This window comes from Triturus cristatus, chromosome 4_2 (assembly GCF_964204655.1).
Source record: "Triturus cristatus chromosome 4_2, aTriCri1.1, whole genome shotgun sequence".
Taxonomy (NCBI): domain Eukaryota; kingdom Metazoa; phylum Chordata; class Amphibia; order Caudata; family Salamandridae; genus Triturus; species Triturus cristatus.
In genome coordinates, this window is record NC_140586.1 from 635,700,558 (window position 1) to 635,726,946 (window position 26,389).

General features: G+C 42.9%; 1 protein-coding gene across 3 annotated transcripts in view; it reads right to left on the minus strand.

Annotated features, from left to right (window-relative positions):
- Positions 1-26,389, minus strand: part of IL12RB2 (interleukin 12 receptor subunit beta 2) — a 462,597-nt gene that overhangs the window by 266,593 nt on the left and 169,615 nt on the right. For all 3 annotated transcript variants that reach the window (XM_085602320.1, XM_085602321.1, XM_085602322.1), the window contains one exon: positions 1,353-1,495. In XM_085602320.1, the coding sequence (XP_085458446.1) occupies positions 1,353-1,495 (143 nt within the window). The remainder of the gene's footprint in view (positions 1-1,352; positions 1,496-26,389) is intronic.

Sequence of the window (26,389 nt, forward strand, 5' to 3'; positions counted from 1 at the left end):
CTTTATCCAAATTCAAAATAAAAGAGCTGAGCCATTCCATATTAAAGGATACAGTCAATCTATAACTATATACATAGGTAGTTTATTGTAAAATAAATATATAAAAAATATAATAATACATACATAAATTAGCATTTAAAAAACCTTACAAATTCACTAAAAAAACCATAGATTTCACACACGTTATAGTTAGGAATTAGCATTTAAAAAATCTTGCAAATTCACTGAAAAAACCATAGGTTTCACACATGTTATAGTTAGCTGGACATTTCAGTCGTAAAAAACCATTGAAATTCCCCCGTTATAGTTAGTTCAGCTAACTATAACTCGCGCGACCGCAATCCACTGCTGGTGACGTCGCATATTACATCACTCATGACATGGTCAGTGACATCACTCATGACATCACTGATGACATCTCAAATGACATCACTGATGACATCCCTGATGACATCATCCAGTGAATATGTGTCTTTCTGAAAAAAAAATATTTTTTATATATGTATATCTAAAGGTTAATGGAAGAATAAATGGGTAAATAAGTGTCTAAATGGATGTTTTTTTTGGTAAAATTAATTGTATAACTGACTTATTAACAGTATCTTAGTGAATACAGTGATGTAATATGCGACGTCATCAGCAGTGGATTGCGGTCGCGCGAGTTATAGTTAGCTAAACTAACTATAACGGGGGAATTTCAATGGTTTTTTACGAGTGAAATGTCCAGCTAACTATAACATGTGTGAAACCTATGGTTTTTTCAGTGAATATATATATATATATATAGACAGTGGAGGCGACGCACCGCCCGGGAAACAGATGCCGGGTCCGCTCGAGGATGGACTTTTCTTTCGATTGGGCGTTTGGAGGTGCACAGAATCAAACAAACAGAGTTCTCTCCAGAGGCTCAACATGGGCTGCAGGATTCGTCCCAAATTAAACACGTGAGCATGTAACCCACTGGAGGGTGTAAATGGTGTTTCAAATGGACTACGTTTCCCAGAATGCAAAGAGAATGTGAACAATGGGCACACCGGGGGCCAATTAAAGTACTGACACTTTAAAGAGCATGCAGGGGCAGCGTTTTCATGCACGTCACTTTTCCTGCTCCGGAGGCCTCTGATGAAGATGGAAGACTCCATTGAAACGCGTTCGGCCAGGGACACAAGTACGGGAGGGGAAGCTGTTTGTTTCACAGTGAATAAAGATGTTTCTTACCTTCAATGGAGTGCGGCCTCAAACTGCTGGAGCAACTTTGGAGGATATATATAGAAAGGTACGCCAAAATAAACATTTATGAAAATATTTTCTGGTAATTAAAAGTATTTGAAAGAGAAAGAAAAAAACATTACCTTATTCCAGGAGCTAGTGCTTATTGGACGAAATCTTAGCTGAAAATCATGTGTGTCTTGGTCATCCTGCCATTTAATGGTGCAATTGTTTGCAGTTGAATTTTGACATTCTATTAAGACTTGATTTGGAGGGCGTGGTATAACTATCAATAAATAAAACACAGCCAACTGGTTTGTAGTCTGAAACATGTTAACCTTCTGTAGTTCAGATAAGACATGAACCAAAGACATTTTAATCACTGTTATTGCTTTGTAACTGCATTGTATATGAGCTGAACCACCCATTGCCTCTTTACCTTCCATTGCTATTGATGGAGCAGGTAAAACAACATTTTGTATACCGCCTCTAATTTGCATGAAATTAATTACGTAATCATTCTAAAATTAATTTACAATAACATGTTTGCAGTGGAAGTGTTATTAATCAACTTTACACCTTGATAAACATAAAATACACGTGGGACTAAATTGCAAATTGCATGGCAAAATTAATCAATTAACAATGGTATGCAAACTAAACTTAGATTGTGGTGAAATAGTAAAATTGCATGATTTATGTTGCTTTATGATCGTTTGTGCATTAAAGATATTAAGTGGTAAGTATTATTGCTTTAAATGTTGCTGCAGCTAGGAAAATACTTATATACATTGGGATTAGTGTGGGTTTAAACATTAGACCCTTCATTTCTATATTTTAATTACTGTTATGTCTATTTTTACTTTAGTTGACATTCGGGCCTACTAGGCCGCAGTACCAAAGATGGCGTTTTCTGAAGCAGATGCTACCATGTGCACGTGATGACTTCTGTGCATGCCCAGATGGCTCTTGAAATCACGAGGTAGCTTGAACTCCTGACATCGTGTTCCCTGCCAAGGACGAAAGTCAGGACCTGACCGCCAGCCAAAGGATGACCAAATGAAAGTCAAGGAAGAGACAAAGAGAGGACCTATCCGTGGGACCCTTTTTACCTTGGGAAAAGATACAGCTACTGTTCCCCTGCCTGGAAACGGAATAGAAAATGACAATTTGAGAACTTTGTGAAAAGTCACTATGGAGAACCAGTTTGCACTGGGAAAATTACTGCAAAAAAAGATATAAAAGCCATCTCATCAATCATTAAGGGGTCGGAGGAGTTGGAAAGGTTGGTTGCCGCAGCGTTCGTTCGTTTCGTTCATTGAGTCGTGGTCGTGGCTGCATGTATCATTGGGTTATTTCTTTGTGTTTCCTAAATTCTATGCTATCAGTCTGAGTGTGGAATTGGTCCATGCTCCGGATTGATGTTCGGACTTTGCTGAAATCCTGAACTTTTCTACGCTGTATCCTGTATTTTGCATGCCGGTTTGATCCTTAGGTGAGGACTGGACTGTCCGTTCGAGGGAGCCTTCATTTGAGAATGCTGATAACTCCCTGTTTGATTCGAACCTTTCATCATCTTTAAATTGGTAATTGATTCAATGTACTTTTCTGAAAATCTATGTCTAAGAGAAATTTCTGAATGCTCATATTTTTCTTTGATAAAATTTACTGATCAAATAATGAGCTCTAGATAATAAATGATACCTTAAGAGTTTAACTCATGGTAAGAAAACAAAATTTGAATTAATAAGAAATGAGTTTGTGGTTCTTAAATTAATTACGAAAAATATCAAACGTTTCCTAGGCTTTAATTGTGTCTTAGCCGGTTCTAATTCATCGTCAACCAGTCCAACTAATTGGTCCATCGACCAAGTGGTGGAGTGCCTTGATGTTAAGGTGAGGATTCTGAAGATGCATATGTATAATGTGTATATAATGTAAAGCAAATTAATCCTGATAGGTAATAAGGTACTCACATGTCCAGCGCCTTTTTCTCCTGTGTACAGATTCGAATGAGTTGATTGAATAACGAGTGTGTTGATGTTATGGGCCCCACAAATGAATGAGTGTACGAATGAGTTGTTGTGAATAAGAATCTGTGACATAAGGAGAATATGTAAATCTTGTCCCCCAAGCGCTGCATCAGTTTTTCTTGGTAGCCGATTGATGATTATTATTGTATTGGTTTGGTGATTATCGATTTATGGTTAACACTTTATGTTGAGTATTGTTTATGTTAAGTGTAGTTGGAAAATTTGAAGCTTCCGGGAAGTAGGAAGTGGATTTATGTGGCAAGAGAAGTCACATGGAATTGAACACTGTCTGGTTTCAAGAATTGTGATATGTTAGGGAAATCTCTGTATGAATGTGTGTGAGTGGAATAGTAATAGGTTCTCTTGTGAAACTCTGGCCTTAATTCTCAGGAGCATTGTAGTCTCCACATGTGTTTTGTCCCCAGAGAAACAGGTTTGCCTTTTGCTTGATAGAAGGGTAAGGTAGAGGGAAGTGCTACTTTATTGGTGTAACGGAAAATTCTGTGGTAGGGTCGAGGTAAGTGCTGCCTACTGGAAAGACAGAATTCTTGTGTAAATGAACAAGGCTATCTCTTTGGTTTAGCGAAACAGGCAATGGAGATGTTTTAGGTTGTTACTAACAGATTTTGATTAAAGGAAACACAAGAAAAGTTTGCCAATAACATTTTGTAAAGGAGGGGTCAGCAAGAGCTGGAGTAGTGAGAAAGGCTGATGTCAGAAAGACCGTGCTGGGATTGGTCAGCTGTAGAAAGACGAAACTTTCACTGATTGGTGTGTTAGTGTGAATCGCGCTGGGATTGGAGAATTACCAGAGTGATGTAGATGCTCCGGATTGGTGCATTAGTGTGAGTCGCGCTGGGATTGGAGAATTACAAAAGTGACGTAGACGCTCCGGATTGGTGCGTTAGTGTGAGTCGCGCTAGGATTGGTCAGAATACAGAGAAGCCGTGAAAAAGTGATTGCAGAGCTTAGTTAATTAAGAACTTTTGAAAATAAAAATGATGTACTATGATCCACCTGAGAAAGAGAAAAAATCATGGTGTGGAAAAATCAAAGACCTATTTAAAAAGGATAAGCCGATTGTAACTAGGGAAGAGCAGATACTTCCTCCACCGAAAACGCCTGCATCTTTTATGGTAGCGAAATATGGTTATCTGGTTGGAGAATTGGGCAAAGTATACCAAAGATGATGGAGTGTTAGCCTTTCCAGAAAATGGTTAATTTGGTTTGGCAGTACTACGAAATTTAAGAGATAGAATGATGAGGTTGGAACTGAATCCCAGACCTATCCAATTCAAGGCTTTGACTGAATGGGAAGAAGAGAAGTATGAAAGAGAAAGGCATCAGAGTGGGAGAAGGTATAATTATGTATTTGGTAGACATTGTGGTCAAGAAAGCCATGACGACAGAATGAGAAGATGGAAAAATGCACGCATGACTATTGGTATGTTTCCTCTGAGAAATGCTGGAGAGATAAGTGGTAGAAAATGTACAGAAAAGAGAAATAACACAGAGTCAGAAGGTTACAGCTATGGAGTGAGTGAATCAGAGGATGAAGTGCTGGAGGACATGTTTTATAAAAAAAAAACCTCCATATCAGCAGGATTCTGCGTTGGTGATGCCAAGTGCACCACCACAGGAGGCTGTAATGAATAAAAGTTTTGAACAAATGCCGAATCATTTTGGGAAAAACAATCCATTTAAAGATTCAGAAATGTCACAGACAGTAAGAACTGAAAATGAAAAATCTGCAGAATTAGCTAGAAGTACACTGGAATTAACTGAAAAGATTAGAGAATTAACAAAGAATATGGAAGCAGTGACTGTGCCTGTAACTATAGGACCAGTGATACCAGTTTTTGATAAACAAAAAGATAGTGAGCATTGTTTAACAGTCCCATATAACTGCGGTATGCAAAAGGAGAAAGAATGAGTAGTTTAGGGTAAAATGAGTGGAAGGTTACTGCAGGAATATCAGGATTAAGTACCCCTAAAAATGTAACGGTATATCAAAGTCCAGTTAGTAAGACACCGATGGCAACAGAATCAGCAACAGAAACCCCAGAGAGAATGGCAGATGAAATGAGAATAGCGACAACCCCTGTAGGACCATCATCTGAAGAATTAAGTGATGGGTTAAGAAGTTTACAGAACAAAGATACAGAACCACAACCTTTAGATGTGGCAAAATTAAAAGTGACTTTAGAAGAGTTAATTGTAGGAACAATTCCAACTGAAAAATTAAAAAAATACCAAGATGAGGAATAAATGTTTTTGTGTAAAAGCATAACCTGGAGAGCAAGGACTTTGCATGAAAAGTTAGAAGAGAAAGCAAGTGAAATGGGAATAGATTTTGAAAAAATAAGATAATTACAGAAGCCATATAGGGTAGATTTTTCTGAAAAGGATATTGAAAACTTGAATACTGCAGGGAGATTGACCCAAATTAAAGAATTAATTGCATTATTAAGAAAATGGGGTGATGTGGATCGATGAAAAAGTAGATGATTTAGAAGGAGAGAGGAAACTACAGATAAGGCCTCTCTAGCTTTCCCAATGAGAGAAAAACAGCCAGTGGTAACAGAATGTCCCATGGGAGAGATTACTGGAGGAGGATATATACATGTTCCATGGACTAGACAGGATATTTTGTCATTTACAAATGATTTCCGAGGTTGAGAGAAAAAACAGTTGAATGGTATAGACAGGTAGACAGGTTTGTCAAACTTTCAAAGGTGTTGTGGATAGATCTGAATGGTCTTTTTTAGATAATTGTACCGGCAGATTTATGGGCAGAATGAAAGATTACAATAGATTGGCCAACACAAGAGTATCCTAGGGATCCTAAGACGGGAGCCCCAGATCCAGAAGTAATGAAAAAAAATGATCAGGTAATTACCTTTTTGAAAAATAAAGTAACTCCGAAAGAAACAGATTGGGTAAAGATTTTCAGAACTCACCAGGAGGCTAAGGAATCAGTGCATGCATATTACGAAAGGTTACTGTTGGCTTTCAAACAATACAGTGGAGACAAGAAATTAAGTGGAAAGGATTTGTCATTTTGTGTACAGATTTGTTTATGGTTTAAGGCCAGAAGTTAGTGAAATGATTAAACAGCATACAGTAAATTGGCAAAACAAAAAGATAGACAAAGTGTTACGACATGCAAAATATTTTAGTGATGAAATTGAAGCCAAACAGCGTAAATTGAAAGAAAAGGCAATGTGGGCACAGGTTAAGGTAGCGGGGTGAAAAGAAGCCCAGTTAATCGAACAAGCTAATGGAATGGAGCAATCAAACCCAAAACCTAATATTGGAAAAGGAAAAGGACAGATTAGCATAGATGAAGCTAAAAAGAAATGGCCATGTCATAGTTGCGGAAAATTAGTGCATTGGAAATCCGACTGTAAATTGCCACCGAAAGCTAATGCTGATAATTCCACAGGTGCAGAATGAGGTGAGTTGCCAACCACCGCGACAGCAGCAGGTTACCCAACAGTGTCAGGTGCCAAAGCAACCTTTTCCACAGAACGTAAATCCTCAGAGATACAGTAATGAGACAGGATTCTACAACGAAGAACAGGTAACAAAGCTACCACGCGCTGGTGCCATTTCGCAGTATTGGCTGAAACTAGATGAAAGTGAGTCAGAAGAGAGTTATTGACGGTGCCTAGGAGAGGAAGAGGAGTGCATACTTGGCGCAACTCTAGAGCTAGACCAGACGGGAGCCTTTGTGGATGGAAAGGTGAATGAAGTAAACATTAATTTCCTAGTAGATACTGGTGCTACTCGTTCAACGGTTAGATCAGCTGAAGTGAAAAATCTTTCTCTCTCGGGTGGAACAATCCAAGTGATTGGAGTTTCTAATAAACAGATAAAAGCCTATCTTACTGATCCTGTAAAGGTTAGACTAGGAAAATTTGCTGATATGCATCGTTTTGTAGTTTGTGACACTAGTCCTGTAAATCTGTTAGGGAGGGACTTACTTTGTAAGATGAATTGTACCATCTTTCGTACACCTGATGGTATATTTATTTATTTATTTATTTTTCACATTTATAGAGCGCACTGTTACCCAGAGGTGTCCTGGCGCTAGTTGAGAGAGTGTGTATGAGCAAGGGCTTACTGTGTGAAAAGCCAGGTCTTTAAAGCTTTCCTAAAAGACAAGAGGTCCGGCAGTAGTCTGAGGTTCAGCGGCAACGCATTCCATGCCTTTGCTGCCCCTAAAGAGAAGCTCCTGCCTCCCCAACGAGCTTTCCTAACTCTGGGAATAACTACCAGACCCTGCTCAGCTGATCTCAGAAGTCTAGTTGGTCTATGCCATTGAAAAAGTTGGGAAATGCAGAGGGGACTTAGGCCATGCAAGGCCTTGAAGGTAACGCAAAGAGATTTAAAAATAATTCTTTTGCGAACTGGTAGCCAATGTAACTTCACCAGGTCCCGTGATACAGAGGCAAATTTAGGTGTGCCAGTGATTAGTCGGGCTGCAGCATTCTGCAGAGTCTGGAGTTTGTTGAAGAGCCCCTGTTGGGTGTTCAACAGAAGGCTGTTGCAATAGTCCAGCCGGGACAACACCAGTCCAGTGACCACGGTCTTCTTATGCTCGTCCGCGAGAAACGGCAGAACTTTCTGAATGGTTTTTAGGACAAAGTGGGTTGCTGAGGAGAGTGCATTAATTTGAGGCTTAAAGGACAAAGAGTTGTCCATAAGTACACCCAAGTTTTTGACTTTTGGGACAGGAGCTGGGGGAGTACCCATTTCCTCCGGCCACCAGCGAGGGGACCAGAAATTGTCTCTGGACCCGAACAGCAAGACTTTGGTTTTAGTAGAATTTAATTTGAGACAGTTATCTGCCGTCCAGTTGCTGACTTCCCGCATGCAGCCACTGAATCTATCAGCTGTGCTGTCAGTTTCCCCTGGTAGCAGAGATACCACTATCTGAGTATCATCTGCGTACGAGATTAGCTTGAAGCCAAAAGATCTGATGACTGGTGCCAGGGTGGAGACGTATATATTAAAAAGGGAGGGACTCAAGGATGACCCCTGAGGGACTCTGCAGGGAAGCACGAAAGGGTCTGATTCGTAGTCCCCTATTGCCACCTTCTGCGTCCTGTCAGACAGGAAGGCGAGCAGAATTTTAAGCGCCTTGCCCTGGATCCCCATAGCCCTGAGCCGGTCCCCAAGTATCTTATGGTGGACCGTATCAAAGGCCGCGGATAAGTCTAACAGGATCAGGGCAGCTCTACCTCCTGCATCCATCACCGTTCTCACGTCTTCTGTTGATTTAATCAGGGCAGATTCGGTACTGTGCCCTGCCCTGAATCCGTGTTGGGAGCGGTCCAGGCCCAGGACTGCCCCTAGAAAAGAGCTTAGCTGTGTATTTAGAATACCTTCCAGTATTTTAGCCGGAAGGGGTAGCCTGGCTATTGGCCGAAAGTTGTTCAGGTCAGTCATCTCTAAATTCGGCTTCTTCAACAGGGGTAAGATGGAAGCTTGTTTCCAGCGTAAGGGGAACTCCCCCTTGTCTAGCATCGCATTGAACAGTGGGGTGAACCCTGCGGCCACGGCCGAAGAGGTCAGTTTGGCCACGCTGGCTGGACATGGACCATTAGGGGAACCTGATTTAGTCTGTTGAAGTCTGCTCTCCACCTCCTCCTTCCTAATGGGGGAGAAGTTGCGAAGCCTAGGAAGATTACAGTCTGCCTCAGGGTTGGTATCTGGAGCGGCGGTCTTGACACGAATGTCTAGTGGGCGGAAGATATTTTCTACTTTTTCCTGGAAGAATTTTGCCAGATCTTCACATAGTTTGCGACTAGGGGGTATCTCCACTGGTTTGGTGACAGCCAGGGACGATACTGTGCGAAATAATTCCTTAGCGGAATTACTAGCCTCCTTAATACATTTCGTGTAAAACTCATGTTTTGCCTCTTGAATCACATATTTATACCTTTTTAACTCTAAGAGGAGAAGTTTTCTGTCCTCCTCTTTGTAATTTTTCCACCAGATTCTTTCCTGCTTTTTACAGAGCAATTTGTGGTCCCTGATACGTTCCGAGAACCAAGGCGCAGAGGGGCTAGATCGAGTGGAGTGATACGTTTTCGGAGGGGCAAGGTTATAGCATGCTGCCTCCAGCCAGTTCGTGTATGAAGTGGCTGCATCTTCCACCTTAGCCCTAAGGGGCTGCATGGAGGTTTTGAGCAGGCTCTCTAGAACCTCTCCATCTATATCTTTCCACCTCCTGATAGTTCTGGGCGGGTTCGAGACCTTACTAGGTCTAGCAGGCGGGGCCAGGCTGATATCAAAATGCACTACCGCATGGTCAGACCAGGAGACCGGAAGAATTGCCGTGATTTCAAGGTTGGGAAGATTGGAGAAGATCCCATCTAGAGTGTGTCCTGCCCTGTGGGTTGGGCCGATAACCCTTTGGTTAAGCTCAACCCCAAGCATCAGATCTAATAAATTCCACGTATCGGGGTCGGAATCACATTCCAGGTGAAAATTAAAATCTCCCAGAGCTGTAAATGTCTTAGCGCAAAGTGCTTCTTCTAGCAAGCAGCTGAGTGCTGGGAGGAACGAGGTTTTGGGTCCGGGGGGGCCTATAAATAAGGCCACCCTTGAGAGATTGATGGTTGGAAAGGGTCAGGTTATAGATAAGGGCTTCAAATTGGTCGGTGGTACCCGACTGGAATGAACCTCTGAAGGAGTTATGATAGAAGATAGCGAGACCTCCTCCCCTTTTATTTCCTCTGTTCTGGACAAAGCACTCGTACTCAGGGGGGGTTGCTTTAACAATATCCGGACCCGAGGCAGCATCTGTCCAGGATTCTGTTGCGAATGCTATCTGAGATTTGGTTTCTACTATGAGGTCCGCTAGCTCTATACTGTGTTTCACCAGGGATCTAGCGTTAAGTAAAAGACATTTAACTGCAGTGTGTTCTTTCCTTATCCAAGGCACTGATGAGGCCGAGCAGCAGTTACTCGTTTGCCAACATATCTTTGGGAGAGCTTGATTGCAGTTACTGCATAGCTGTTGTTGAAAACTAAAACAGCGATATGATTAAGCATTCACTGAAGACATAAATTCTCTTTAGTTAAAATGTGTTTCTTGTCTTATGTTGACTAATGTCCGGACTCCATTTTGTATTGTCATGTCTCCACGTGCTTTGGACGAGAAGAGTCCTACCTTTTCGCTAGTTGCTCTTGTAATCTGCCTAGTAACAGTCTATAAATAGCTCCTTTGTCCGTCTGGCGCATGTCCAGACTTGACCACATCTGTTATCAGTTAGTCCTTGTTTGACCATGTTTTCGCGGGCTCAGGAGTTGTTAACTCCGCCCACATATTGATCCTGTATCGAAAATGTCCATAAATGGTAATGAATTTTGCTCTATGTTGTATCCACTCACTTATGAGCCCCTCTGTTGTGTATAAAAGGGGACCGCGTACGCAAGTTCTGTGTGCTACTCTATGCAATACTGAAGAGTGTTGTGTAGGTTGTAGGACCACCCTTAAGGGTTAATAAACTCTGTCCTTGTATTTGCAGTTTCCGTGCCAACTTCCTTCTAGCTTTTGTTACAGGAGAGCGAACCCTTGAATTCTGCGGGCCTAGCTGGGGCCTGTACTCATCAATTGGCGCCGGTCACGTGGGGCTCATCGGCGACTCGGATGCTCGAAGGACTGGTCGTGACGAAGGTGAGGAATTTGGCCGGGGATGTGATCACTGCCAGCGGCGTCTTTTAGTCCTGGCATCCCGAGGTTTTCTTCCTTCCCTTCCGAGCTGACCATCTGGGTGGCGCCGGTCCTCGACTGAGACCTCTTCTGTCGGTTTGCCGTGTGATAGCCGTCTGGGCAAATTTGGAACTTGGCAGTTGGAATCTGGACACTCTTGATTGGTAAGAACCGTTGTACGGTACTTGCTCCGAGTTTTGAAGCCTGAGTTGGCTATTTGAGTTTGATTTGTGATGACCGGTCATATTTTGTATTGATTACTGTGAGAATATATGCGTTGCAACACATATAGGCAGGTAATGTGGAGATATTTCTCCGGAGTTGTTTAAATTTGAACGGCGCAACGTTTAAGAGCCATTTTTGATAATACTGCATATTTTGCATTATTTTTGAGCATGCCTGCTTTTAGCGCACTCCGTAAGTGGTGCTGCTGCTTTGGAAACCGGTTAAATCTTGAGGAATCCACTCCAGCCCCCCCAGAGGGGACTCCTAATAGGGATATGTATGTGAAGCATGGTCTTTCCTCTATAATGTACAGCACAGTGTGGAGGAAATACACCAAAAAGGATCCTGAGTTACGATGGCCTTTGTATGGATCGTTTGATATGCGTAAGATTGAGTATGTGGAACAGTGTATGTGTAAACGGCGTGCTCGGCAAGACATGTTTGAATGTGTGCGGTTATGGGTGAAGGAAGTGCGTGAGCGAGAGAAACGTGAGAAAGCGCTGATTGATAAAGAGCAACGGAAAAATGATCATGTGAGAGCACAGGAAGCGAAGCGTCGGGAGGAAAGAGAACTGGCGGAGAGACAAGAGAAAGAGCGTAGGTTGCAAGTCTCGGGTCAATATGCTGTCCGCCAGCCACTTTATCCTGTCCTTACTAATCTTGAAGATGATTTTCATTTATTAGATCGCTCTCCACCCCCTTATGTTGGCGCGTCTGCCCCGAGGTCACAGGATTCTGGATCGGTTTCGGATAAGGTAGACACGCGGTCCATGTTATCAACTGATCGTATGGGTGAGCTTCGGAAAATTTCTCTTCGTGCGCTTAAGGGCAAGCTATCTCTTACTGAACTATTGGAATTTTTGGAAAGTTGGCAGGATAGAGAGAAGTTGTATTTTGTTGAAACTTTTTCTGATGAAGTGATTACTGCCTTTCGGAAATATTCTGATGTTTTTGAGCCTGATGATGTAGTATCAGATTCTAAAGCATGACGTAATGGTGTCTTTTCTCCCTCTAAGGTACCCGATGCGGTTCGACGGCTGTTTGCATTGCGGGACGCGGCGTTTGAACTTAAAGAGAGAGCGCGCCAAAAGACAGGGGAGAAAGAGAAATCGGATTCACACGTCGGCGGGAAACAATCGTCTACCTCCCATTCAGATAAGAGCGAACTAGTGCATGCTAAACCAATGCGAGAGGCGGCACCTTTGTATGTTCCTCCTAAAGGGGCAGGAACTAGTCCAGACATGTCTTCCCCCGATGCTAGGGGATATTTTGTGTATAATTGGGTTTATACTCCCTGGCATAGGACTGATGTTATGGCGTTAAAGAATACATTGCCTGACCCCCGCAAGAATCCAGCGGCCTTTTATGAAGAGGTCGAAGGGGCCTTGAATTCTTGTACTATGACTTTAGCAGATATAGATTTGTTATTTGGGCTCATTTTACCACCGGATATGTGGCGATCTGTGCGGAAGGTGGATGATCAAGCCGCTTTTAAGGCTAAATGGTCTGAGATTGAGGATGAGGATAGGGAGAGAAAACCCGCGCAAAAACCGCCCCAGCTTATTTTAGATCTTCCTGCTGCTATTTTGACTACGCTGAAAACGATTATCCCCCCTAAAAAGATTGACTGGAATATGTTAGCCTCGTGTAAACAGAAGGTTGATGAATCAGTTTCAGACTTCTTTACGCGCTTTGAGGAAACATTTCATGATTTCAGTGGTCAGTCGCTTACGGATGATACGGGTCGACACCTTTTTGTTGATAAATATGTGGCGAATTTATTACCGGGAATAGCAGCTCGATTAAAGGCGAGTGAAAGTTCTTGGTCCACCTCGTCTCCGGCATCCCTCCTGAGTATGGCTCAGTATTATGAGCGTCAGGAACAAGAAGCGAAGGGGAATGAGGAGAAGAAATCGAAAGATTTGAAAACTAAGGTGATGTTAGCACAAGTGTATGGTCCGCCTCGTCGGGGTGTTGAGAGAGGTAGAGGAGGATTTTGTGGTCCCCCTTCGGGTCGGTCGGATGTAAATAGAAATCAATGTGCGTATTGTAAACAGTTGGGTCATTGGGCGAGGGATTGTCCAGTATTGTATGCATCTCGTCAGGGACGTGGTCAGGGACCGCCGAGAGGTAGAGGAGGCTTTTCGAATTTTAGAGGGAATTCTAATGATCGTGCTCGATTTGAACCTAACGTGCAGCAACGAGATAGACCTAATGTGTTTGATCGGCAAAATCAGTATCAAATGTCTGGGAATGACCGCCCTGGGTACCATGATTCGCAGCATGCATAGGATTGCGTTGGGTGGGGGTTGGAATCAGTTGAAGTGCCAGTTGATCAGAAGGGTCCTTATGTTACAGCAAATGTTTTGGGTTCTCCTGATCGGTTCCTAGTTGATACAGGAGCTACTCGCAGTGCGCTGTCCAAACAATTGGTTCCGAGGGCTCCCCCATCTGGCTTAATGGTTACATCGGTAGGGTTTGATGGTACACTCTCTCGAAGCCCTCTATCCCGACCCCTTGCATTTCGTGTTGAACAACTTTCTGCACCTTGTCCGTTTTTGCTTGCCCCGAACACGCCTGACAACATTATGGGTCTTGATATGCTTAAGCACTTCAGAGCTACGATCCGCTGCTCCCCTACTGGAGTACGTGTGATATTAAACGATAATCACCCTATGACAGAACGGATGTGCGTGGTTGCAGAGGATACTGTATTAGCTTCTCTCCCTCGTACTTTGTGGGCCACTTCGGATACTGATGTGGGACAGATGGTGATTCCGCCTGTCCACATTAGTGTCCAGGAGGGTGCGGTGTTACCACGCCTCCCACAGTATCGTATTTCCCAGGAGGTGGAGGAGGCACTCATGCAGATTGTGCAGGATTTGATTAAGGTGGGAGTAGTGGAGGAAGTTCCCTACAACATCTGCAACAGTCCTATTTTACCCATTTTGAAGAAAGACACTGATACTAGGGTTTATCGTTTTATTATTGACTTAAGGGAGGTGAATAAGATAGTGATACCTCAGTATCCAGTGGTTTCTGATATCACGACGTTACTTACTCTGGTCCCACCAACGGCGACCACATTTTCAGTTATCGATTTGAAAAATGCCTTCTTTTCGATTCCTATTCATCCCGATGGCCGATACCTCTTTGGCTATACTTTGAATAATAGGTCTTATAGATTTTGTAGAGTCCCTCAGGGTTATACAGAGAGTCCTAGTATTTACAGTCAAGCATTGAAAAGACAATTGGATTCCTTTGTTCTGCCTGATGGTGTCGCCCTTGTACAATATGTCCCCTGATTATACGAAGCTCTTCACATTGTATGTACATGAGAGAGATGGATGTGCATTATCAGTTTTAGTGCAGATGCACGGCGACAAGCAGCGCCCTTGTGCATATTTTTCGGCTGTACTTGATCCTGTTGCCCGAGCATTGCCTGGTTGTTTTCGCTCAGTTGCGGCGACAGCTGTGTCAATACGCCAAAGCGAGGGAATCGTGTTATCTCATAAGTTGTTGGTATTAGTTCCCCATGCTGTTGATGCCCTGCTTAATCAGACAAAGATGCAGCATTTGACCAGTGCTCGTTTAACGGGATACGAGTTGACGCTTTTGGCTCCTCATATTACGTTAAAGAGGTGTGCAACGTTAAATCCAGCCACATTGTTGCCGTTCCCGGAAACTCAGTCTGAAGCACGAGAAGCACATGACTGTATTCTTGTGACTGAGGAACAGACAAAGGGTCGTATTGATCTCCAGGATACGCCCTTTACAGATGTAGATGGAGAACTGTGGGTGGACGGATCATGCCTGAAGCTACCAGATGGCACGACTTCAGCAGCGTATGCAATTACAACATTACAAACAATAGTGGAGACAGCACGCATACCGCAGAAATCAGCTCAGGCAGCGGAACTGATAGCATTAACACGAGCATGTGAGCTCAGTGCAGGATTGTGTGTGAATGTTTATACAGATAGCCGCTATGCCTTTGGAGTAGCGCACGATTTTGGCCTACTCTGGAAGGAGAGAGGGTTCCTAACGTCACATGGAGCACAGATAATGTATGGAGAGTTAGTTCACAACCTTTTGACTGCATTAACATATCCAAAGAAGATTGCTATAGTTAAATGTAGTGCTCATAAAAAGGTGGTTGATAAAGTTGGAAAAGGGAATGCTTTGGCAGACCGGGTGGCACGAGAGACTGCGATGCAGCCTGGCTCTACTGCAATGTATGTTGTGAAGTCACAGGCAGAAAGATGGCACGATGCTAGGAGAGAAGTGCTGGAGATACAGAGGACCGCTTCCGATAAGGAACGGGAGCAGTGGTCCAATGATGGAGAATTAGATGACGAAGGGTGTTGGAGAAGTAAGCAGATGGATAAATGGAAGTTACCCACAGCTTTCGTACAACCTATGGTTCAGATGGCACATGGACTAGCGCATGTCGGAGCTTCCGCAATTGTAAAATTACTCACACGAGTTTGGGAGCATCCAGAGATCGCTAGTACGGCAAAGAGGGTAGTGCAGACCTGCATGATTTGCCTGAGGTACAACCCAGGAAAGGGTACACGAACTCCTGCAGGAGGATTTGCAACACCCACTGCACCCTTTGAGGTTTTGCAGATGGATTACATTCAGCTTGAGCGCTGTAACAATTTGAAGTATGTTCTAGTAGTGGTTTGTGCCTTCAGCAAATGGGTTGAGGCATACCCTACGAAAGACAATACTGCAATGACTACAGCCAAGATGCTATTGAAGGAGTTCTTCCCTCGATATGGTGTTTGTAGATTGTTGTGGAGTGATAACGGACCTCATTTTATAGCAGACGTTATCAAGTATGTCCTGAAAGGACTGGGAATTACCCAAAAATTCCATGCAGTGTTTCACCCTCAGTCGGCGGGATTGGTTGAGAAATATAACGGTACTTTGAAGCTTAAGATCGCTAAGATCCAAGCTTCGACTTCTTTGACTTGGCCAGACGCTTTACCGCTGGCATTATTGTCAATTAGATCGATACCGCATTCTCGGACCGGTCTCACACCCTACGAGATCGTGTTTGGACGCCCAATGAATATTTGGGGTCCACCGAAGCCGAAGTCAGTGTATGATGTACCTTGTGTAATGATGAATGATTATCTGGCACAGTTAACGGATAATTTGGTTTCTATTCATCAACAGGTTCGAGAAGCGCTCCCTGATCGGTCCACAGGTGAAGGACATAACCTCCGGCCTGGAGACCATGTTATGATCAAGGTGTTTGAAAGGACGAACAGTCTGGAGCCGAGATGGGTTGGTCCTGAGCAAGTCTTGCTCACAACGAGGACAGCTGTGCGAGTCTCCAATCGGAAGAACTGGATCCACTCCTTGCACTATTGCAAAGTGCCGCCTGGATTAGTGGAGCCTGCTGTATTGACCGACCATCGAGAAATCCTGACTGCAGAGAAAAGCCGTGCTGTGGAACCGAACGACACTGAGGAGCTCTTCCCGGACCAAGCGATTCCTGGAGGAGGAAGATATCATCTCAGACCGAGGAAGTGATTTCTTTCTGTATCAGGACGTTGTCAGAACGGCCCTTAGGTTAGTGAAACGGAGAGCCAATGAGGCAAGGGGGGGGGATCAGCCCTGCATTAGTGTAGTGACACCCGTCTTGGCCCGCTGGTGAAGAAATCAACGGCTGCCTAAGGGGAAGAGTTCTGACAACCTTTTAGTTTCAGGAAGATATTGACTTTTACTATAAAATGGAGAAGAAGAAGATTTTTTGTGCGACAAGTTTTATTATCATTGTAGCTATTGTTGGTATAACCACGTGGTTTGTTGAGGATGTGACTCCTGCCCGTGAGTTGCTTGTTTTGACTACTCCAGTGCCTGAGGAGCACTACTTTTACACCCTTCCGTATCAAGAATTGAAGCATCGTCAGTCTTATTTGAATAATACTTTCATCCAGATGTTGCATCATACCCATGTTGCTACAAATGCTACGAACTGTTGGATATGTGGTATGATGCCAGCTCATCAGAAGAAAGGAGGAACGCCGTTCATACCTCTTCCTTTCTCTCATAACGGCTCTTGTAGAGCATGGTACACTTTGCTTTTTGCCACACGGAAACCTACAGTGGGACGATTACTTTTTAGACTTAATATGGAATGTCATCAAGATAAAGAAGGCTATCCACAAGCGAATGGGACAATATGGGAGTGGGAAGAATATCGACCAGATAATGAATCGATCCCCTACATCTTCACGAACACCAGAGACACTGCTGGAAACAAACAATTTGTGATTCAAGTGGCACAAGCTCAAGCGGACCTGTGTGTTCAGAGTGTGGGTCATATTCCTGTTGGTGTTAGTGACTGTATTATTGTTTTGAATATAGATGGATTAAATAATAGTACTTTCTTAGCTTCCCATAATACGTATTTCGTATGTGGGAATAAGGGTTATTATCGCTTACCAGCCGGCTGGTCTGGAGTATGTTATGTAGCGTTCTTATTACCCCCTGTATTCTTAGCGCCTGCATCCTATCATAAAGATTTGAAGTTATTGAACAATGTAACTGTAAATAGGTATAAACGTACTCTATCTATTGATGATGTTGATCAAACTGATACTAGCCTACAGCAGTATGTTGATTTTAACTTAGGATTGCTAAAAACTCCTCTAATTACTATAAAAAGGAGGAGCTCACGGATGTTTTGAATATAACACGGAGGGTAAAGAAACTCCTAATGACAGAGGCTGCCAACAGTGTGGTGAACCTAAGTGCAGTGTGAAAAAAGTGTTTTAAAATTGACTACCAATAGAAAAATATTTTTATTCAGTATCCAATGGTGTCAAAGTAAAAAACAATAATAAAGGAGGAAAACGTGTCCACATTCATTTTCGGAACATGTCCTCAACGGTCCGACTCGGTACAACTAGGAAGAAGGTCCGGGGTAACGACGGACAGAGCGTTGCCTCACGCCCTGAGTTGTTACCAGGAGTGTAGGACGCATCCCCGATTGACTACGGGTGATTATTTTACATCCCTACCATTCCGCCTATCTGAAGATAAGCAGGTACATCTGTAGGTTGTATCGTTCCTTTTATGTTGTGATATTCACTCCACTTTCAATATTTGCAGTAGTTCCATGATTTGGTCCTGAAGAAATCCACTATCAGAATGTTTAGATTCTAGTTGGCTGAAACATGTAGACCGTTGAGGACGTGTTCCGAAAATGAATGTGGACACGTTTTCCTCCTTTATTTTTGCTTTTTACTTTGACACCATTAGATACTGAATAAAAATATTTTTCTATTGGTAGTCAATTTTAAAACACTTTTTTCACACTGCACTTAGGTTCACCACACTGTTGGCAGCCTCTGTCATTAGGAGTTTCTTTACCCTCCGTGTTATATTCAAAACATCCGTGAGCTCCTCCTTTTTATAGTAATTAAAGGAGTTGTAGCTCCTTAACTGCACTAGGTGTGGTTAAAGGAGGTCCCAGATGATGAAGCATGCCACTTCGGTGGGTGATGGGACTTTGTCCTATTTCTGAGGACTTTTTGTGTCTGAATATGCTGATCTTTTGTCTTTATGTCTCAGTTTGGCTGTAGTAGACCCGCGGACTCTTTGTTGTTACGGACTTAAAGTATCACCATCAAAATTGCAGTTTTGTCAGAAAGAAGTACAATACCTAGGTCATAAGATTGAAAAGGGCTTGAGAAAAGTAACAATGGACAGAATTAAAATCATTAAAGGAATGAGAGCCCCAATGACACAGAGAGAAGCCAGAATGTTTCTTGGAATGGTGGGATACTGGTGGGATACTGTCGTCAGTGGATCAGCAATTTCTCGTTGATTGCACAACCACTAGTACAACTGACAAAGAGTGATGTGAAAGATCCACTTGAGTTGAATAAGGAAGAGATGAAATCTTTTAAACAAATGAGAGACAGCTTGTGTGAAGCACCGGCTCTTGGAATGCCTGATTATGAAAAAGTATGTCCCTTGCTTTTTACTAACACCGTAAGTACATGGGATGAAGTGAGACAGTTACAGGAAGAGGCCGGGGAAGAGGAGAAGAAACAGTGGATAAAATCAGGATGTACACATCGAGAAGTAGACAGAGTTTGGGTTTACAGAGATGGAAGACCAGTAATGCCTGATAGCATGATCTCTACCATGGCACGGATGTACCATGGGCAGGCCCACATAGGCAGGGATGCCATGATCAATCTTTTTAAACAGACCTGGTATTATGCAAAGTTTCGGCTTATAGCTGAGAGCCTTTGTCAGAGATGTCTCATATGCCAGCAGTTTAATCCAGGAAGGAAAACTGTGGTGAGCTTGGGAACCATAGGGCGGGAGGGAGGTCCTTTGACTTGTATGCAGCTGGATTTCATTGAAATGCACTCATGCAACAGGCTAAGATATGTACTGGTGATTGTCTGTCTGTTTTCTCGTTGAGTTGAGGCTTACCTCACCAGAAGGAATGATGGAGTTACTGTAGCAAAACTCCTACTGAGAGAGTTCATTCCTAGGTTTGGTTTCCCAGTAACGATTGAAACAGATAGAGGAACACATTTCCAGAATGAAGTTATAAAATTGATTTGTGAAGCATTGAATGTACAACAAAAACTGCATTGTGCCTACCGACTAGAGGCTTGTGGAGTGGTGGAACAAATGAATGGCACCATAAAGAACAGATTGGGAAAAATGTGTTTGGCCACGGGTCTAAAATGGCCAGATGTCTTGCCTCTTGTTCTGATGAGCATTAGGTCAATTTCTGTTAGGAAAACTGGTCTAATGAAATTATCATGGGTAGAGCAATGAGACATGTTTTCATTCCTGTCAACAAAATACTGCCTATATCTGATGACTTCGTCTTGGATTATTGCAAAGGATTGGCTGATATGGTACATTCTGTGTTTCATCAGGTTGGACCAGATGCGACCACTCTTGAAAAGAAGCCAGCTCATGACTTGAGTCCTTGAGATTGGGTCCGCACAAAAGTACACCGAAGAAGAAATTGTCTGGTTCCACGCCGGGGAAGACCACGACAAGTGATTCTGACAGCAACAACTGCTGTGAAGTGTGCAGGGGTGAAGAACTGGATTCATGCCAGTCACACTCTTCGAATCCCAAATTCGGAAGATCACTCTGAAGTGGAACAACGAGAAGTATCAGATACCAGTTCCGAATCAGAAGAAACGAGAACAAGACAAAACCCAGAAGCAGGTGAAAAAGGTCTAAGTCAAATTACTGGACAAGAAAATATACCACTAAGAAGACGCCTTGAAATTTCTGACACAAGCTCTGAATCGGAGACAGAACCAGTAGGAATACAAGAAAGAACAAATCATGATACTGGAAAAACTGAACAAATAATCTTTGGAAAAGAACTCCAGAGTACAAGCACAGGAGAAATTCACCCTGAAGTCATAGAGATAGAAGGTGAGGAATTAGATACAGAGAGTGAGGGTGAAGTAATTGCGGAAGAACGCCGATGAGGTGTAGGGACACAACACACACAGGTAGAAAAAGGGTCAGATAGTCAGCAGGAAGATTGTGTGGAAGAAATACGAGGAGGGATAGATACAGACAGTGAACCTGAAATCTTGAGGATAAAAACCAAAGAAGGTGAAATCCAGACGGAGACAGAATCAGAGGAAAGTGAAGCAGAAAGTAAAGGTGGAAGAATTTTGAGGAAAAGAGCTTGGAAAACAGAGCGAGAAAGGAAAGGATCTAAATTGAAAAGGCCTTTGAAAGAAGATATTTGGCCCAACAAAATCAAGAGGTTGAGATACCGACTAACCAGAATAAAACCTGATAATGCTGAACAAGTGAATGAAGTGTCTAGTCAAGAGAAACAAAAGGACATGGATCAGAAGCACTTGCAAAGCACAAAGAGGATAAAGAAACCAAACCCAAAGTACAAGTCACCGGAATGGACATATGTGGCACTTCCTGATATACAAGAGGAAGCTGATAGCCAAGAAAGTCTAAGAGTGACTGTGCAAGTGGTGGACAAAGGAGAAGAAGATTCGGAAATCCTGAGAGTTATCTTGTCTGACACTAGAGAAGAAACGGATGATCAGGAAATTCTGAACAAGGACTGTGAATCTAAGGAAAAGGACGATTCATACATGGATTGAGAGACAAAAGACATCGGAGAGAAATTAAAAGCAGGACAAGACACATGACCAGAAAAGAACCAAGTAGGCAACTAAAGCCTTAGGTTTAGACAAAGGTAAATTATTGAAGAAAGAGGCTAAGTCAAAAGACACTGATCATTAACAAAATGGCAAACAATGAAAATAGAAATCCAACATGTGGATTTCTTCGAAGATGGTGTAAAATGTGTTTTTGTTGTACAGGATTATTAATGCTTGTGTGGATTATATTAGCAATAACAATTTCATTTAGAGTAACATTTGAAAACATAGGTGGACACACAGTAAATGGAACTAATGATAAAAAAGCTGATGACAGTCATGTCACCAAATTGGTAGATAGAACAGAATTTCACAAACATAAGTCCATAAATAATTTTTCTAACAATGTTTTTTCAAAGTTATTGTATGAGTTTGTAAAAACAATGGATGTTAGAGATTGCTATGTATGCATGCAGTTACCTGCATCTGTATCAGAAGGTGTCACTTATCATCACCTTCCTTTGACATATGGGATAACTTGTAGTGTCTTAGCCAGTTTGTTTTATAAAACAGGAACATTAGAATACTATTACACTGATATAGATCATATTTTCTCACAGATTCCTGTAGTTCCTGAACTAAACAAGATGATTGCTGGTAAAACTCTAGGGGCCTCATGTAGGAAAATAAATTTTACCGGTTCTTAAATACCGAGCCGTACCGAATCGGTAAATTAGAATCGGTAAGTTATATGTAGGTAAAAATTCGGTAACAGTTACCGATTCGGTAACATTCGGTAATCACGAATCGGAATTCACCGAATCGGTAAATACCGAGGTGGTATTTACCGAATCGGTAAATACCGAGGTGGTATTCACCGAATCGGTAAATATCGAGGTGGTATTTAGCGAATCGGAAAATACCGAGGATACTACCACCTTCCCTTAACTAAGTAGCAAATATCATAATAATGCCACAATAGAAGGTCTCTTAGGCTTCAATAGGGGACCCCATACCTCAAAAAACAGCTTAGTGAAATCACATCACAGGAGCATCAGGAGCCTTCTCGCAGGAAGGCTCGTCTTCGGTCTGAATAATAAACATGACGTCTGTGATATGAAAAGCACCAACTTGCAGGTATTTGCAGCTGCGCGTGTGTCATGGCTAAATAGTGGGTCGAACAACCTAGACTGGAAAACATGCATTGTGTAAAATTCCAGACTGTGTGGCACAGCATGTACAGACCAAGGTCGCTGCGCAGAGCTTGGGATGGTAACAACAGATTGCACTCGTCTGAAGGAAGTCTCGAGTCAGCAGTTTATTCAAGAAAGAACATGTAAACGCAGTGTCGTGTGCAAAGACAAAAAGATGGCTACATAACATTCAACGTGGTTATGCTAACTGAACAATGTATGTACGTATTCAGGGAGAACTCACTACACGCCCCCTTGAGCGAAGCAAGATGTAATAGGCAAGAAAAGAGAGAACGCAGAGTTCTGTTTCGTCAGAGCAGAACAAGGCGTAACCAATGCAGCGCCAAAGTCCTAAAGTCCAATTAATAGCAGCATAATATTCCAAAAAACACAATGCAAGTATAGTTAAAAACTCAAACCGACCATCAGGAAGAGAAATAAGAGAAATAAACGAAATAAATGTTGCGCCAGGGTGCTGTCCAGTAGCACAGGCGCAATGGACGACAATCCAGTTAATCCATGAATGTATAGGCAGCATATGTGGCCACGGCTTCCAACAAAAAATCGTTTGCAGGGCCACTGAAAGTCTCAGCCATCCAATTAAGTAAAGAAAAGGAACATACGTGTTCTCCAACCAACGGAGCCTCTAGCACAATCAGAGGGCACCCGGAATGTTCCTCCAAATAGCTCATAGACAAGAAGTCGTAGGCTGCCGCTGAGATGTCCCAATTACCCAGGATACCATGCGCCGCACCACACGCCATGATCCGGACACCAGAACAGGACAACTCGTGAGACACTAAGGGCCTCATCAGTCGATCGAAATCCGGCACCGGAGACACCATGTTGGTCAAGCACAAATCCAGAGGCCATTCAAAGGGACAATCCAGGCAGTGAAATACAGGTTGTACGCAGGTGAAGTAGGAATACCTGAAGGATAAACCATAAGCCAGGCTCAAAGTCGCCAATGGCAAAGTACCATAGTAGTCAAGCATCCTATCACGAAGAAGATGCAGACGGGACAGGTGCTCGTGTGGCACAGAAGGAGCAGCCATTCCGGAGTATGAAACGGAGAAGCAGCACACCTGCCACTAGCGCCAGGAGCAGCGGGACACCTCCAAAGATGCTCGAGAAAAGTGAATGAACAAATGCCGGAATTACACCAAAAAATAGTTTGGAAGGAGGTCACGAGACCCGAGGCCACATGTTTCAAAAAATTAGCCAGGGCGGTCGTGGACGAGGCATTGAAAATAGTTTGGATCAAAGAGCCGAAATGCAGGGGGAGGTCAGTATTCAGAGGCGCCTGTACCTCAGTGCGCGTATTAGCAACGTGAAGGACAAATGTTTAACGAGAGGAAGTCAAAGGCACCTCTTTGTGGGACAATAGCGCTCTATTCTGCTCAACTTGTTGAACTCTGCTTTCAAGGTTGGAATCGAAGGCCAGATGGAAACATCCAGCCGCACATGCGGGGGTGGAAAAAGAACAGTATTGCAGCAGACAACTTTATGCGAGACAGTTATGTACGGGATTCCCACTCACATCCCGCAGCAAGCTCCATTATTCAAAATTAAATATATACCGTTTGCAAGCACAGTGAAAGAAGGCGTAATCACAGCCACTGGGATACCTCGTAGTACGCACGCAAAAATCTGGGCTTGTACATTGCATGCGCCGTGTACTTGCATGTGCCTATTGTCTCATGTATGAATCCTAGAGGAGAGAGTGCTAAAGCTATTATCTATAACGGCTTAAGCCTTCTCCATGTTTGCTTGGTCAATAGCTCTCAATCTGGAAGCCGCCTCACTGTGCGACAACTTGCAGACTTCGTTGTAAATAGCATACGCCCACCTTTTGGTTCTGCCACCCACAGGACCATTCACAAAATCATTCCATTCGGTATGCACATTGATGGAGTGGGTGGACTTCCTGATCTGTAGATGTGCTCTGTGTCAGCTGGTGGACAGAGTGGGATGTGTGTACCATCAATGCAGCCAATGAAATGGGGGAAGAAATTCCTGAAGGAACGTGACAGGCAACTCTGGGATACCCCACCCACCGCAGCTATCACCACCTGATAACTGCCGGATGCCAACAGATGTAGGCTGCAGGGCACCTGCACATGTGGGGGTATGGCGTGCGCCCTTCTTATTGGATGGTCCAGGAGTGGTTGTAGGTCCCTGATTAAGTCCATGATGGTTTCGGGGTGTAGCCTGTACCTCTCATGTATCTCTGCATCAGTCAGCTGGAATAGTGTGATGCGCTGTCTGTAGATTTGTTCCTCCCGTCGCCACACCCTCAGTCCTGCTGCCTGTAGACGTAGGCGCCTTGCAATGACGTACATAGCGGCCTTGTTGTCCACGCTGTTGCATTTTGGGATTGCTTATCTGCACTGTTGATGGTTACCACCTGCTTTCAATCCGTGTTAATTACCGACTCTTATTTACCGATTTTCCTGGATTTCTTAATTACCGAGTGCTCCTACATGTCATTTTAATTTTTACCACTTCATATTTACCACTTCATGTTTACCGAATCGTTAATTATGTATTCGGTAAATCTGATTCGGTATTTTGGAATTCGGTAAATATGAATCGGTATTTACCGCCTCATATTTACCGAAAAGTGGTTTTTGGACTCCTACATCTCACTTGTCTGAATACCGGTCGGTAACGGCATATTTACCGAATATCGGCCGTTACCGACCGGTATTTGGCTACCTACATGAGGCCCTTGGTGATTTTTTTCTGGAAACAAGAGAATTAACTTTAGAAGAAGTGTTTAAGAATAACCTTACTTGTAGTTTAAGAAAAGAAGAGAAAACTTTCCTGAACATGGTAGAGGGGAGGAGAGTTAAAATGCAAAAGAAAGTGTCTGGGGAAAATATGGAAACAATTATAGGGTTGGAATACGCGCTACTACGCTTGTATGCTGAAGGTCCTGTTAGGTTGTCAATGCTTGTGTGTGCACCCGGGGCGGCGTCTTCAATCGTGACATCTTTCAACAAGTATAGTTAGCACTTCTTGCATGGGATGTGTCCCTCCTTGGGCACTACAAAAATCCTATGTACATAGGTTTTTCAGTTTATAAGAACGGAGAAACGAGTTCAGTTCAAATGAATGTCGATTCATGTATTTTATTATTCATACATATCTTCATTTCCAATTCATTTAGTAACTCATAGTAAGCGGACTATTGTATCCAATGCATTTTGTTTTTTTTCACCCTTCATCAGGGATTAGTCCTAGGGATAAACGTAAAAATCATGAGGAATGTTTCTTACTTTTCGTCAAGGTGTATTATTTTAACGATGTAACATGCCATGGTGAGCAAACAGTAATGTAGATTTAAATGGTTGAGATTGACATAAAGGTCATTAATGTTATACGAGCATTCGTGTGTTTAATGGAACAAACGGTTATATATCGGGCTCGTGTTCGTGTGTTTTTAAATAAAGTTTTGTGTGCACCTAAGCGATATGTGATATTATTGGGTTACGTGCAGAACGGAAAGAGTTGAATATGCTAATCGGCAGGCAAAATAAATAAATTCAAGCGGTTGTCGTGAGTGCAAGGAATCGTGGGCGGTTATTAAGTGAAAGGGGATGGTGTGTAACGGTAAACTGGTGGGTGCGCCCGTGATTTTCTATTGGATATGACAGAAACGGTGCTCGCGATTGTTTTCCGGCTTCTGTAAGGAAAAAACTGTTACAAAAAAGTTCCTTATGAGCGTGGTTTACGTACCTCACTATGTCACCGTCATTTCTTGTGCTGTTTAAATGGTGTGTGTTAGTTGTCGATCTCAGTGTGGTTTAAATCTACTCTAGATAATAGTAATAGAAACAGGACTAGGTTTGTAGGCCA